The 14081-nt window shown below is 32.3% G+C and overlaps 1 protein-coding gene across 1 annotated transcript; it reads left to right on the top strand.

The window, feature by feature from the left end:
* The first annotated feature begins 2293 nt into the window (after nucleotides 1-2293).
* Nucleotides 2294-6499, top strand: LOC136200535 (protein BEARSKIN1-like). The gene is made up of 3 exons (XM_065990902.1): nucleotides 2294-2456; nucleotides 3755-4032; nucleotides 5960-6499. Exons 1-3 carry the CDS (start codon nucleotides 2294-2296, stop codon nucleotides 6497-6499), a joined length of 981 nt encoding a protein of 326 aa, XP_065846974.1.
* Nucleotides 6500-14081: the final 7582 nt, after the last annotated feature.

Here is a 14081-nt window from a genome sequence, read left to right as displayed (position 1 = left end):
AATATTATCATTAAATTATTTTAAAGTTTAATATCATCATTATTGTTACGTTCGATTAAATCCGGTTAAGTTCGGTATCATTCAGTTAAGTTCAGTAGCATTCAGTTAAATTCAGTTCAGTTCAGTTTTTTTCAGTAATAAAAAACAGAGCCTAAATATTAGAGTATTTTTACACCTTATCTCCCTATACAAAATAATATTGGAAAACGTAAAATCCAAAATTTCAAAACTTAACTGAATTTACCGAAATACCATTAAATTAAAATTTCCTTAAAACTTCACTTGTTCTTCAACCGCGTTGAAGAGATGGAAAGTATATATTATTATTGATATTAATTAATAATATTTTATGATTAAATAAATTCCTTATTTTCATTTTGTAAACGCGAAAATCCCAAGAAAAAGCTTACAAGTAGTAGCTGTATTTCAAAGCATTGCTTTAGGAAGAATCAAATTTCTCAAACTTTGCTTTGGGAATAATCAAAATCATATTTATTATTATTTTAAAATATAATTATTTTTCTCGGGATTATTAATATAATCATATCCTACTTCTTAATTGGGCAGCTATAAAATCCCAATTGAACATGGGGACCCGTAATTTATGTTTTATAATATGCTGGATATTTTCATAAATGAGAAATAAAATCAATACCTCTAGAAAGTAAACCAAACACTAAACAAATAATTGTAAAAATAACCCTTGTAATTTTACTGATTTGCAGATGGATGTATGCAATTTTTTTTGGTGCAAAAAGGATCGACGTTCTCACTAGGAGTGTGCATCGGTTCGATATAAACAGGATAGCGAACCAAACCAAATTGATTGAATCCGATTTTTCAGTTCGGTTTTTTTACACTTTGATTCGACGTCGGTTTTAATTTAGATGCATTTCAGTATTCGGTTCGGTTTCACATATTCTACATTATTTTATATATATATATATATATATATATATTTGATTTTATAAGTTTAGTTTTTTTTTTTATTATTGTTGAGATAATAAGTTAGTATATATATGTTTTGAAAGTATTTTTTTTTTGTTGTTGAGATAAATTTAATGAGAAAATATAGTGATTTTTAGTTGTTATTTTTATTTTTTTAACTAATTCGATTTGTTCGGTTTAGAACGAACCGAACCGAATATTTCGGTTATACATACTATTCGGTTCATTGTCGGTGTCAATTATTTTGGTATTCTGTGTTTTCGGTTCGGTTTGGTTCGGTTTTGAACCAATGCATACCCCTAGTTATTGCTCATTTGCAAAACCAAGAATTTTTAGATTGACACTGTCAATTTGATTGTTGATGAAATTAAAATAGAAAATTCTAAAAATTAATAATATTCTAAAAACCTTTAATTCTATTTAGGTGTTGTTTGATTAGGTGAGAGAAAATGTTTAGAGAGAGAAAGCACAAAAAATAATGATTTGGGAAAAAAACGCGGTTCCATATTAAATATGGTACGAACAAAATTTAACTCTTGGAATTTTTAATTTTGAAGTCATCAACGGTCAAATTCACAATATCAACCTAAAAGTCCTTTATTTCGCAAATGGGCGAGAATCTCGGTGTCTGTTTGGTTCCATTTTTCACAACTACTTTTTGAGAGTGTTGGTAGCTAATTTTCATGCTACTGCTTACCTTTTTCACTTCAAAATGGAGAGTTTTAGGTGTTCGATTAGTGACTTTCTGTTTGTCTTTTACACCTGAAAAGCCGCATTTTACAAAAGTAGAGAATCTCTTGTTTTTGGAAAAGCAGAACAAACGGACCTTTTGTCTTTTAATTCTAAATACGAGATAAAAAGTGTGTGATATAATTTCAAAACAATTGCTTTTAGCATAAAAAAATCAACTAGTATCTACTACTTATCAGCAACTGTAAATATCAAATAGCTAACGGTAACAGTAAAGATGAACATGTGAACTAAAAGAGCACTCAACCTTTTTTTTTCCCAAAAAACCTATAAATACCCATATGCAAATCAGCGAAACCATAGGGATTATTTTGTAATTATCCCAAAAAATAAATGCAAAAAGAATTGATTGTAGTTTCCTTACATAAACTTGCCTTTTACGATATCTTTAACCATTCCCACCGGCGTAGTGACCGGCCGTCAACCATCCAAAATCACCTCTTTATTAATCATCCGTTGACAATTAGTACTGTATATAAGCACCTCCATTGTAGGGGAAAAAATATTAGTTGAATTGTAAAATTGAGATTAATTAGGGTTTTCTTAACTTCTTCTTCTTCTTCAATTGAAAATTAAAAAGTGAAGGTCGCCGGAAATGGCTTCATCAAGCGGTGGTGTGCCGCCGGGATTCCGGTTTCATCCTACGGACGAAGAGCTTCTTCATTACTATCTGAAGAAAAAAATATCGTTTCAGAAATTTGATATGGAGGTTATTAGAGAAGTCGACCTCAATAAGATGGAGCCTTGGGAATTACAAGGTAATTAAATTAAATTAACTCTTTTTTTAGTAACTTAAAAAGTTAATTAAGTTTATGATTCTGCAATTCTAATTAGTCCAATTCTTAATTAGAATACATGATTAGCAGAAAATTTAGTTATTGGACTAGGTACTTGTAATCAAATTACTCCAAAAATGGCTTATGTTAAACATATATATATTGATATGAGAGATTCCGTAAGATAGTACTCTAGTGACTGTCCTGATCTTGCTGATGTCTAAGATAAGATAATTAGATGGTCAGAAAGAGGCCGTTGACAGACGATCCTACCCCGATTAATTGTAAAAGTATAAAATAGAGTACTAAGCAATTGCGAGTATTTGGAGAGAATGTGTGCATGTACATTGATTATATATTTTTAAGGTGTCCTGTCATCCTTAGATTCATCGGAAAATAACTTAGACCTAATTTAGGTGAATTGTGTTATATATACCTATATTGAGTTTCCTTGATCCTAGACGGATTTAGCTGCACATAGTTCGAGTTGGGTTCATATGGTCCACGATACTGTTTTTCATGATATCACATATAATAAATAACTTTTGACTTGAGTGAAGTAATTTAACCATACATATCAAATTCTAAAACTAAATTAATACTTCAAATTCATTGAGAAATTTACATAGAAATTTTATTTAAAAAAATTACTACAATTGGCTTAAAAAAAATTATCTACAATTATGGGGTGTAATAATTTGAATTAGGTTAAAATAAGTAAATCATTATTTTTAATATATTTTAAGGACTATAGTTTATAAAAATTAAGAATCTATGATATATTTTTTTAAGATTTTAGGATTTATGGCTAAGAGTCTAGAATTTTTAATTAGAATATGAAAGTATGACATATTTATGATATATATAAAATAATGATATATTAAAAATTAATTTCGATTTAATTATAATTTTATAACTAATTATGATTTTTCTGTAAAAAAAACCCTTATAATTTCATCATATTGGAGTTTTAGCTCTTAATTTTGTTTTAGTTTTGTTTTTCCTGCTAAAAGAATATTTTAATTCTCTTGAATTAAAATCTGCTGTCAATTTATATTAATTTTTAAGTTAATGGATGGTTTTAAAATAAACATATGACATATTCAATTGTCAAATTTTGGAAAAAATTTAGAATTTTGGGAGTAATATATTTAATAAATCAATTAATATTATATGCATATTTTTTTTTTTACGCTAACCACTTTTTTTGTGAAGTATGTATTATTTTCGGAAAACGATAAAATTTTAAAATAGAAACTCATAATTTTGTTTCTATGTAGAGAGGTGTAGAATTGGATCCACACCACAAAACGAGTGGTACTTTTTCAGTCACAAAGATAGGAAGTACCCAACAGGATCGAGGACAAATAGAGCAACGAACGCTGGATTTTGGAAGGCAACCGGGAGAGATAAGTGTATTAGAAATACTTACAAGAAAATCGGAATGAGAAAAACTCTTGTTTTCTATAAAGGTAGAGCTCCTCATGGCCAAAAGACAGATTGGATCATGCATGAATATCGACTCGAAGAAGCCGACGATCCCAACTCCACTTCCTCTGTAAGTACTTTTCTATTTCCTATGCAAGCTTCTAGAATACTCGGAGATTAAATTAGTCCTGCACCATTCAAATGTTGACACACCAATATAACTATTCATGTGCTAATATGTGAGTGGTCGAGAACTAGTTAGTTCACGACCATTCTAGAACTTCTCATTTTCTATATAATAAATCATACATGTAATGTGTCAAGAAACTAGATGAATAAAAAAACTTAAGCTAGTATAGAGTTGAAGTACAAAAATAACTTTTATTATTATCTCTGTCATGTCGCTTTACGTAAATGTCTTCTGGGATGTTCATCTTGCTATATGTTGAAACTTTATCAATAAATTGGGTTGTTATAATTTGAACCCTCGACCACTTAATCTAAGAGGATCTGATACCGTATTAAGAAACCATTTAAACCAAAAGATTAAACTGAGGTTAATTATATATGGTCCTCCAAGTAACTAGTGCCACAAAACTTAGTTTCTTCACCTCCAAAATATCAAACTTTAAGTTTGGCCTATGTGTCATTCACGTGTCATTTCGAGTGCTTGTTTTTGTAATCTATATGAAAAGACTATAAATAAAATCAAATGCAAAGTTGGATGATTTTGATTTTAAAAATTTAAGTTTTGTGATATTAATATTCCATTCGTGGTTCTTAAAGGATCACAAATGTAATTAACTTATTTAAACTAAAGGTATCAATTCAAACCGAATCGAAAAACTCGAATACTAAAACTATCAAAATAATTGACACCGACTAGTAGGTAAAACCAAAATGTAATCGAACCAAAATATTAGGTTTGGTTCCGTTTTAAACCAAACAAACCGAATTCGTTAAAATATAAAAAACAACAACTAAAATTCACTATATTTTCTTATTAAATTTACCTCAATTTCAATTTTTTTTAAAATACTTCCAAAATATATCTATATTGTCTTATTATCTCAACCATAATAATAAAAATATAAACTTATAAAATCATATATATAAATATAATAATGTAGAAATGTGTAATTGTGTGCTGTTGGATTTTTTTTTATATATTTTTATCAAATCAAGATCACTGTCGTGGAACTGAAGTGTAAAAAAAACCCGAATTTAATCGGTTCGGATTGCTACAATGTATACTCTTAATTTAAACCAATGTTATCAGGCTCGAACCGGACCAGCCGGTCCAACTGGTTGAATCAGAAACCGGCTAGGAACCCAATCCGAGCCTGTCCGGTTTTTTCAATGTTGAAAAAACCGGAAAGAATCGGAATCAAACCGGAAACCGACAGTCAAAACGGTAATCGGCATGACACCTGTTCAATCAATATCAATGATGCGCATAATAATTTCACGCGCACAAAACTAACTGAGCCAAGCAGCTCCCAACACTTTCCTTTAGTACTGAACTTTATATAGAGCACCTACCTATTTGATTTCCTTATTCTTCCGATGTGGGACTTTGTATCTCAAATTCAAATTCTTTGTTGGGCCTTCCATTCCACGGTCGACTTCTTCACTTATTTCTTAAGTTTTTTTTTTTTTTTTTACTTAACTTTTCTTTTTAAATACTCTTAACTTCTTTTTTTTTTTTAATAATCTTAACTTCTTATTATTTTTTACTTCTTATTATTAGTTTCTTCAAAAAAAAAAAATTATTATGATTAATATGCCATGCCATATATTGGTTTATATATAATTTATGAAAATAATTTTAAATTAATTATATATATTTAATATATATAAATATTATTTGTTTATTACGTCATCCGGTCCGACCAATCCGAGTCATACGGTCCGACCAAGTGATCCGTGACCCAGTTATAAATCCGGTTTGATGTCCGGTCCGGTTCTGATAACATTGATTTAAACTGATAGTTAAGATATAAAATACCTTATTATTATTATGTTTAACCAGCTGTTATTCATATATTCTTCTTCAGGAGGATGGTTGGGTGGTATGTAGAGTATTCAAGAAGAAGAATCTATTCAAAGTAAGTAATAACGAAGGAGGAGGAGCAACAACAAGAATGAACACATCATCATGTGAACAACAACTAAGCAATTCAAACATTTCAATGCAATATTTAGTACCTCGTACTCAACAACAACAACAACCTCATGACCTTGCTCTTCACTACCAACAAATCCCTCAATACTCTCTTTTCCAACCCCAAAACCTCTTACCCTCCTCCCACCACCACCACCACAAGCCGATCGGGGGCGGCGGTTACGACTACTCCTCTGTGGTTCTCGGTCCCGAACCCCCGGTTGTGATGGCTAAGCAATTCATGTCAGATCATGGGAATGAAAGTTGTGAACAAAATCATCAACAAAATTCAAATAATAACTTGAATGATCATGAATGGGGTTTGCTTGATCATGATATTGGAAATGAAGATTCTTCTAATCAACAACCTTCTTCTGCTGTTAATCTTCTTTCGTTGCGTGGAGAGATGGATTTTTGGGGCTATGGAAAATAACCCTAGCTATATGGTTTTCATTAGATTATTAATTGTTTTCCCTTCATTTTATTATACTTCATTCTATTTTTTTAGTGATTATGAGAAGTGGGAGTATATGTGATTGATTTTATAGTTAATTTATTCAAGATGGATGGTATAGAAGTACATAAACTCTTGTTTATATATTGATCAATTGTTTATAATAATTTATTCAAGATGGATGGTATAGAAGTACATGTGATGTGATTGTTTATAATAAACACCATAGGAACTGTTTGTTGTGGTAATTAACCTTTTGCTTGCAAACTCTTAATTTTGTGAATTTGAATAAACTTCAATTCGTTTTTGGAGAGGTTTTACTATGTGATATGAGAGAATTTGCGTGATGTTATAAGACAAAAAAGATGATCAGTGCGAGACCGTTGAGCGACGATCTCACTCTGATACTTAAGTTACCAAAGTTTTTAGGCATAGTATTAAGTAATTAGCAGTAATTACAAGAGATGTATATGTACATTGATCTGGTGTTTATGTCATGTTTATGGGAAGCATAGGAGTAAATCCGTCATTTCAATAGGAAGATAGTTAGATGATGTGCGTATTTTAGGTATTTGTAACATATATGACTCAGGATTCCTTAATCTTAGGCGAGATTGGCGGGTTCTAATCCAAGTCGGATTCAGATGTTCTCCCAAGTGATCCACGTGTCTAAGGAGGGGAGATGTTATTGTTTGTTTAATCTGACGGCTCATGTTGATCCGAACGTCCTTTTAGTCTAAGATGAGGACACATGTATACTGATATTATTTGTATGATATAAGATGCCCCTTTGACTCTCGAAGTTCTTTTAGGGCTTCAATTGCTTGGGACCTCATGAGATCCTGCCACTTGAGGAAGGATTCGACATTCCATAGATACCTGGTCCTTTAGATGTTTTCGTTTGGAATGACGAATGGAGTGTTTGCATCACACACGGTCCACTATCTCATGGACATGTGGATCATTGGCTGCGTGACATTTAGCCTTGAGTATGTGTACAATTTCCCTAATAGGCATAATTATGATCGTTGCTCTATTTCATGAGGCGATTATGGATCAAACCTACGGGCTTTCACCCACTGAAGGTCCGTCATGATTCTATGATACTGTTTGGACTCAGAGTCCAATTCACAAACGCCATCTAGGAATGACCTGTTTCGGAGAAAGAATCATCACTTGGATTTTAGGTGTCTAAGTATATTATAAAGGTTTCTTGCGGGAAGCAAATGGATTCGGAAAGTTAGGTACTCTTGGAGAAGGTTAATATTCACTCGGAATGAAATATTAAGCACCTTCAAAATTGTCCGGTGAAACCACTGACTCTCATACTTAGCATTTTTAAATACATATAGAGGCTATTAGTATCTCATTTGAGGGTTTTTAAAGCTCATTTTGAATGCTTACTTTGTTTGAAAAAATAATGTTTATTCATATTGCACATCAATACACAAAAATAAATAAACAACAAAATATTACAATCCCAAAGCAAAGGAATGAATATAAATTCAATACAATTACATCTGGGAATTCATGGGTCTTTGACCCGCACAAAAATAATACTCTCCTATATTTCTATCAACTCAAATAAAAAGTTAGAAATAAATAAAATAGTTATACAATTAATTATGGTATAAAAATCGACTAAGGCCTAAATTGAATAAACTGACAAATTTAGTTAGAGACCAAATTGAAAGAAACAGGATATTTGGAAATTAAGAACTAAAGTGAATAAAAATAAAGTTCCAAATTAGAAACTAAAATGAATAAAATAGAAAGTTATTAAATTAGGTACTAAAATGAATAAAATAAAAAGTTTCAAATCACAAATTAAAATGAAATAAAACATAAATTTATTAAACAACGTAAATGAATAAGAAAAAAAGAAGTTAATTAATACATAAAATATAAATAAAAGTGAGAATAAACCTAAGACTCATATTATGGTCTTAATTTTTAGTAAAATAAGTGGAAATTATATTCGAATTTGGACCGAATACAAATTTGTCCATTAATGGACAAGATCAAGATCTTAATATATGGAGATTAAATTAGTAATCATTGTATATAAATAGTTAGAATTTTATGTAAACCCCAACCTAGCCTCATTAAGCAAACCTGAAAAAAGGTAGTCTCCTTTCCCTTTGCTTGGCATCACCTCTTCCTCTCTCTCTCTTAGTGTGTTCTCCATTCTTAGTTCGGGATCTATCATTTCTTCTCCCATAAATTAGTGTAGTTGGACATATGATCGGTAATATGAAGATTCTTACTTCTGCTGCTCATCACATCAACATATATCTACATCATCAGCACTATATTCTTTAATATATTTTTGAAGTATTTGGAGAAAAAACATATACCTTTTAGATTATAAAAGTGGTACTTTTTGCATTTGAAACATCAAGTCGTTGTAGTATAGTGGTAAGTATTTCCGCCTGTCACGCGGGTGACCCGGGTTCGATCCCTGGCAACGGCGCTTTTTTCTAATAATTGTTCCTATTTTTTGATTCTATGGAAAACTATTTATACTTAACTATATTCATAATGAACACTAGGTCGTTGTGGTATAATGACATCTAGTTCTTTAGACGTTTCCATTTGGAATGATGAAGCGGGTGTTTGCATCACATCTGGTCCACTACCTCCTGGATTGGGTTGATTGTTGCACTGCATGATGTCATTACCTTGAGTAGGTGTTTCATATTAAATACACTAAGAATATCAAGTGCATTAAATTCTAAACATACTCAAATCATAGTCTTAGAGAGTTTAAAAGAGTATCATAGGTTTGAGAGTAAAAATCATTGATTACTGTCTAAAAGCAAAGATTGGGTAACTGGGTTTCATTTCATTCATAGGATTGATTATATCTCAACATGAGTAATTTTCCATGTTTATCTCTAAATTTAGGAAAAACCATTTAAACATAAGTAGATCCAAATATATTTGTGATAAACCAATACTTAAAAGCATTAACATTTGAGCTTTCTCTTAAACATTCTCATGTCCTAAGAGGGAACCAACATACTAAAATATTAAAATCCCTTTATAATAACCTAGCATGCATTCTTTACTTTTTCAAATACAACTATATAAATGTTTATTTTTAAATATATAATATGGTAATTGAGAATTGTTTGCAACCAAATCTCCCAACGAATCAATCCCTTTAAGTTCTTAAATCGTGTCTCTTTTGGGAAGACGATACTAACTTTACTTGGCTAAGAAATTGTAGGTAACTGATAATACCATGAATTATAATTCATGGTATTATCAGTTACCTACAATTTCTGGATTATTGAATCCGATGAACCTTCACCTATATGAACCTTAGGATGTTTCGGCATTGGAATTTCCCTACATGCTTACCATTTATATAAGTCAAAGCAAGATAATAAGGAAATTAACAAGTGTAATCGAAATGAAAATCGTAAAATATGTATTAAAACTATGAAGATATATTGATGGAATACAACCAAACTTAGCACTTAGAAAGCGTGCAAACAAGTTAACACATAGAAAGGAAGAAGAATTCAACCCTTCGAACTAGCTAACTGGACTCAATTCGTTGCTTTGGGCTTGGATGTGGAACTTTCGATCTTGAGGTGGAAGGATGAAGTTAGAACTTCTTTGATGAGGATGAAGGATATTTGAAACTATCTAGCTCTGAAGGGGGAGGATACATTAAATACGAAAATTTGAATGCTTGAATTGGTATTAATCACCCATATTTATACAAAAAGATAAGTTTGGGGCAAAATTGGAAATTACACTTGATTAGAGAGAGATTATATAATTTTTAAAAAATGTGTCACACGACGTGGGGCAAGCTGGCACATCATGTTAATCTTAATGCTTACAATACATGTAGACTTAATGAGGCTTAGTTTGTATGTTTCTAGAGAATATTGGGAACAAGGGACATATGATTCAAGTAAGAATAGTGAAAGATATTTTGGATCTATGTTCTTCATTTCATGTATTAATGAGAAATTTCCTTGCTCACTATCCGTCTGGTAGCATTTCCAGGCTGTTCTTTAACATTCTAGTTTAACCTTAATTCTCTGTGCATGCTTATAAATAGTTCATACTCATTGATTATCTTTCTGTGCTTAATTTAGTTTTTCAAACACCAATTTTAAGTCAATCAACCCTCGTTCTAAGAGTCTGACTATTATAATTAAATATCGATGACTTTGGCTTGTTTTATCACAGTGGAGACGATAATTTACTATCACTTAATTACTTATACCTAGTGCACTTGCTAGTGTCATAACTTTTGAGGACAACTGATAGCAATGTGATACTAAACAAAGATGGTGGGCTCGAACAACCAAGGGTATACACTAGAAGGAAGAAAAATGATAGTCACGTGTAATAGGGATGTTGTGTAGTGTTTTGTCTATTAGTGCTTTAGGTCTCTTAAATAATATTGTAGAAGACCTAAAAGGGTAACCATTATTGTGATAACTATTTTGGGGATATCCACCTAGGGAAGGGGATTCCTGGGGCTAGTCCATGTGGTTGTGTTTTCTTTCCTGTATTTCAAATTAAGAGGAGAGCGAGACAAACACTATAGCTTGACTTATCTTTCTATATTATATCAAACATCATTTCATCTTAATATAGTTCATTATCTGAGTTTGTGGATTCCATTTCCTAACATTTTGTCCGACCTGCCGGATGCCAAACGCGGATGAAAGCAAGTATCCTCAGATTGATGAGAAGTTTGACAATATTGAGTCCAAATTTGGAAGTATGGATGCTATGTTTGTGGGAGTGGAAAGGCAGCTTGCTAGCATGGGGAGCTAGGGCACGAGATTGTCCCAAAATGTTTCTGCAATGCAGGTGGTTGTGGAGGAACTGAGAGTTCACTTATTGAATGAATGTGGCGACCGAAGAAACGACCAGTGGGTGAAGAAGCGTCGGTTTCTCGGGGGCAGGGCATACGAGCTGGCATAACTGAGGGAAGCGTCGGTGAAGGGATGCAGATGGGTCAAACGATTACCCCAGGGCCAATATGACAACTTGAAATGAGAGGTGAGAACGTAACCCACACCACCAATATGGTGGTTCAGCCCCAACACTTGGCTAGAAGAAAAGTCAAGTTACCTCTTTTCGAATGCACAGACCCAAAAGGATGGCCACGAGCAGAAACGTATTTTCGGATAAACGGTACACCGACGGAATTGTGGATTGATAATGCTGAAATTTGTATGGATGGAGCTGTTATTAATTGGTTTACGATTTTAAAGGAATCTGAGCCCCAGCTGTCATGGGAAGTCTTCAAGGCAGAATCGTTATAACATTTCAGCCATTTAGAAGTTCAGAATCCTTATGAGGAACTGGCCGGAATACAACAGATAAGCACAATTGCAGAGTACATAGAAGAGTTCGAAGCGGTGGCGGCAATATTACCCCGACAACCAGAATTGCAGTACATTGGGTATTTTGTCAAAGGATGGAACGATGATATCCGCTACCAAGTCCATATGCAGAAACGCTACAGGGAAGAAGCAAGAGTGGAGGCACTAATTACAAAAGGGGAAACTGGAGTTTGAGAGAGAATGGAGTTGGTGATCATGTGCCTGGGCACACTTGGAGGGGTTTTAGCCTAATTGGGTCTTCAATGGGCCGAGAATAGTCTAAATGGGTCGAGTCTGTAGGTAGGAATATTTAACACAACAGTCAGCCAATTTAATTCTAATTTCAAACCTAATTCTAATTTTAAAGGAGAGAGTTCCACAACATCTTCTACTGCGCAAAACTCAAAGCAAAAGGTCATCTACATTCAAAGTTATGCCCAAAGAGTGAGTGAGAGAGAAAGAAACATTCGACAACTAAGGATCAGAAGGAAGATGAGCAGCAACAACTGGTTAATGGGAGGGAGAATCTGAGATGAAGAACTATGAAGATGAGCAGTGGCGCAGGTTGGTGGCGAGTGAGATGGAGAATCAGAGATGGGTGGGTAGGGTTTGCGGCAAAAAACTTTTTATTTCTGTATAAGAGCAAACGGCGAAGTAGGGAAATTGATTTTAGTGGAAGTGAAAAAATGAAAATTGGATAAGGAAAACCTACTTTCCTGTATAATTAATTTATTTGGGATTTTTTTTAGTTGAGTCCATTGTCACTTTATAAAAGTGTTGATAGAAAAGTGTTGGTAAAGCCCACTTTTTTTGTAGTGATATATTCGCCACACTAGAACAGTTTAATCCTCCATATAAAATAACTTGTTATAGCAAGAAATAAGATGACATATTACAAAACGAAAAACATTAGTTATGGAATCAAATAATTCAATCATAATATGATATTTCTTGACTCGCCAATATAGAATATATTGTAGTTTGTCGTAGCAAGAAGTAGGTGATCGACAGGCTGCGAATATAATATATATATATTAAATAAAGGCAGAAAGCAGGCAACACCGATGTTAAAGTTGATCATGAGTAAGGAGTGAACCTTTTAAAACTCGCCAACATATAATGGAACGTGAAGGTGGCAACACCTTGTTCCAAATAAACTTATGCCAAGAAAATTAAATCACATTATTGCAACGATGCTCATAAAAACATTTAACTGAAAGACAACCAGTAGAAGAGATAATCCAAACACATAAATCTGAGTCATCCATCCCACGCCTAACTGATCTCACACTTCCAATAATAAAATGTAAATTAGCCTAGCCTTCATCAAGAAGAAACTGAGACACACAATCAGTAAGTCTACGCCGAACATTGATGTCAATCTGCAATTGTTGGGATACTAGAGGGCGGATCCAAGAGTCATTCCAGAAATTCAAATTAGTGTTGTGACCAATCCACCAAAAAAATATTAGAATGAAGCATATTTTATATATATATATATATATATATTCACCGTAATCCTTCATATAAAACAACTTGTAGCAAGAAAAACATCCGTTGTGGAATCAAATAATTCAATCATAATACGATATTTCCCAACTCGTCAATATCAAACATATTGTAGTTTGTCGTAGCAAGAAGTAAGCCATCGACGAGCCGCGATCGGTTGGAAATAATTTATAGGCGAAAAGCATCATTACGTCCCTGATCTTTCATTTTTTGCTTTATTAAGCTCTTGATTTTTTATTTGGACACATTAAGTTTCTGATCATTTATTTTTTGTCTCATTAAACCCTTCATGACGAAATTAGTAAGTTGTGAATATCTAATTCTATCAAAAATACGTTATTAACTTCATCTGTATCTGAAATTATTTTTAAAAATATTTTTTATAGTTTGAATTAAAGTTTTTACAGTTTTCATATAGCCAGATTATACATCCAAAACTTCTTTCAAACAATGAAAAATATAAATTTCGAATGCATGTGAAATGAATAACAGTTTGTTAGCCGAATTAGATGTTCACAACTTACTAATTTGGTCATGAAGGGTTAATGAGACAAAAAATAAATGATTAGAAACTTAATGTGTTCAAATAAAAGATCAAGAATTTAATGAACCAAAAAATAAAAGATAGTGTTTAGTAAAGCTTTTTGTCATATTTTATATATCACACTGGATATCATCCCTCTATAAAA

This window comes from Euphorbia lathyris, chromosome 7 (genome assembly GCF_963576675.1).
Source record: "Euphorbia lathyris chromosome 7, ddEupLath1.1, whole genome shotgun sequence".
NCBI classification, from domain to species: Eukaryota; Viridiplantae; Streptophyta; class Magnoliopsida; order Malpighiales; family Euphorbiaceae; genus Euphorbia; species Euphorbia lathyris.
The sequence above is the reverse complement of the archived record's forward strand: the minus strand, read 5'-3'. Positions and strand labels throughout refer to the sequence as shown.

What these genes read in the sequence shown, in the direction of transcription:
- LOC136200535 (XM_065990902.1), top strand. Translation starts at nt 2,294, where the DNA reads ATGGCTTCATCAAGCGGTGGTGTGCCGCCGGGATTCCGGTTTCATCCT. An exon ending in GGAGCCTTGGGAATTACAAG is followed by an intron (nt 2,457 to 3,754) that starts GTAATTAAATTA and finishes GTTTCTATGTAG; the next exon opens with AGAGGTGTAGAATTGGATCC. An exon ending in ATCCCAACTCCACTTCCTCT is followed by an intron (nt 4,033 to 5,959) that starts GTAAGTACTTTT and finishes ATTCTTCTTCAG; the next exon opens with GAGGATGGTTGGGTGGTATG.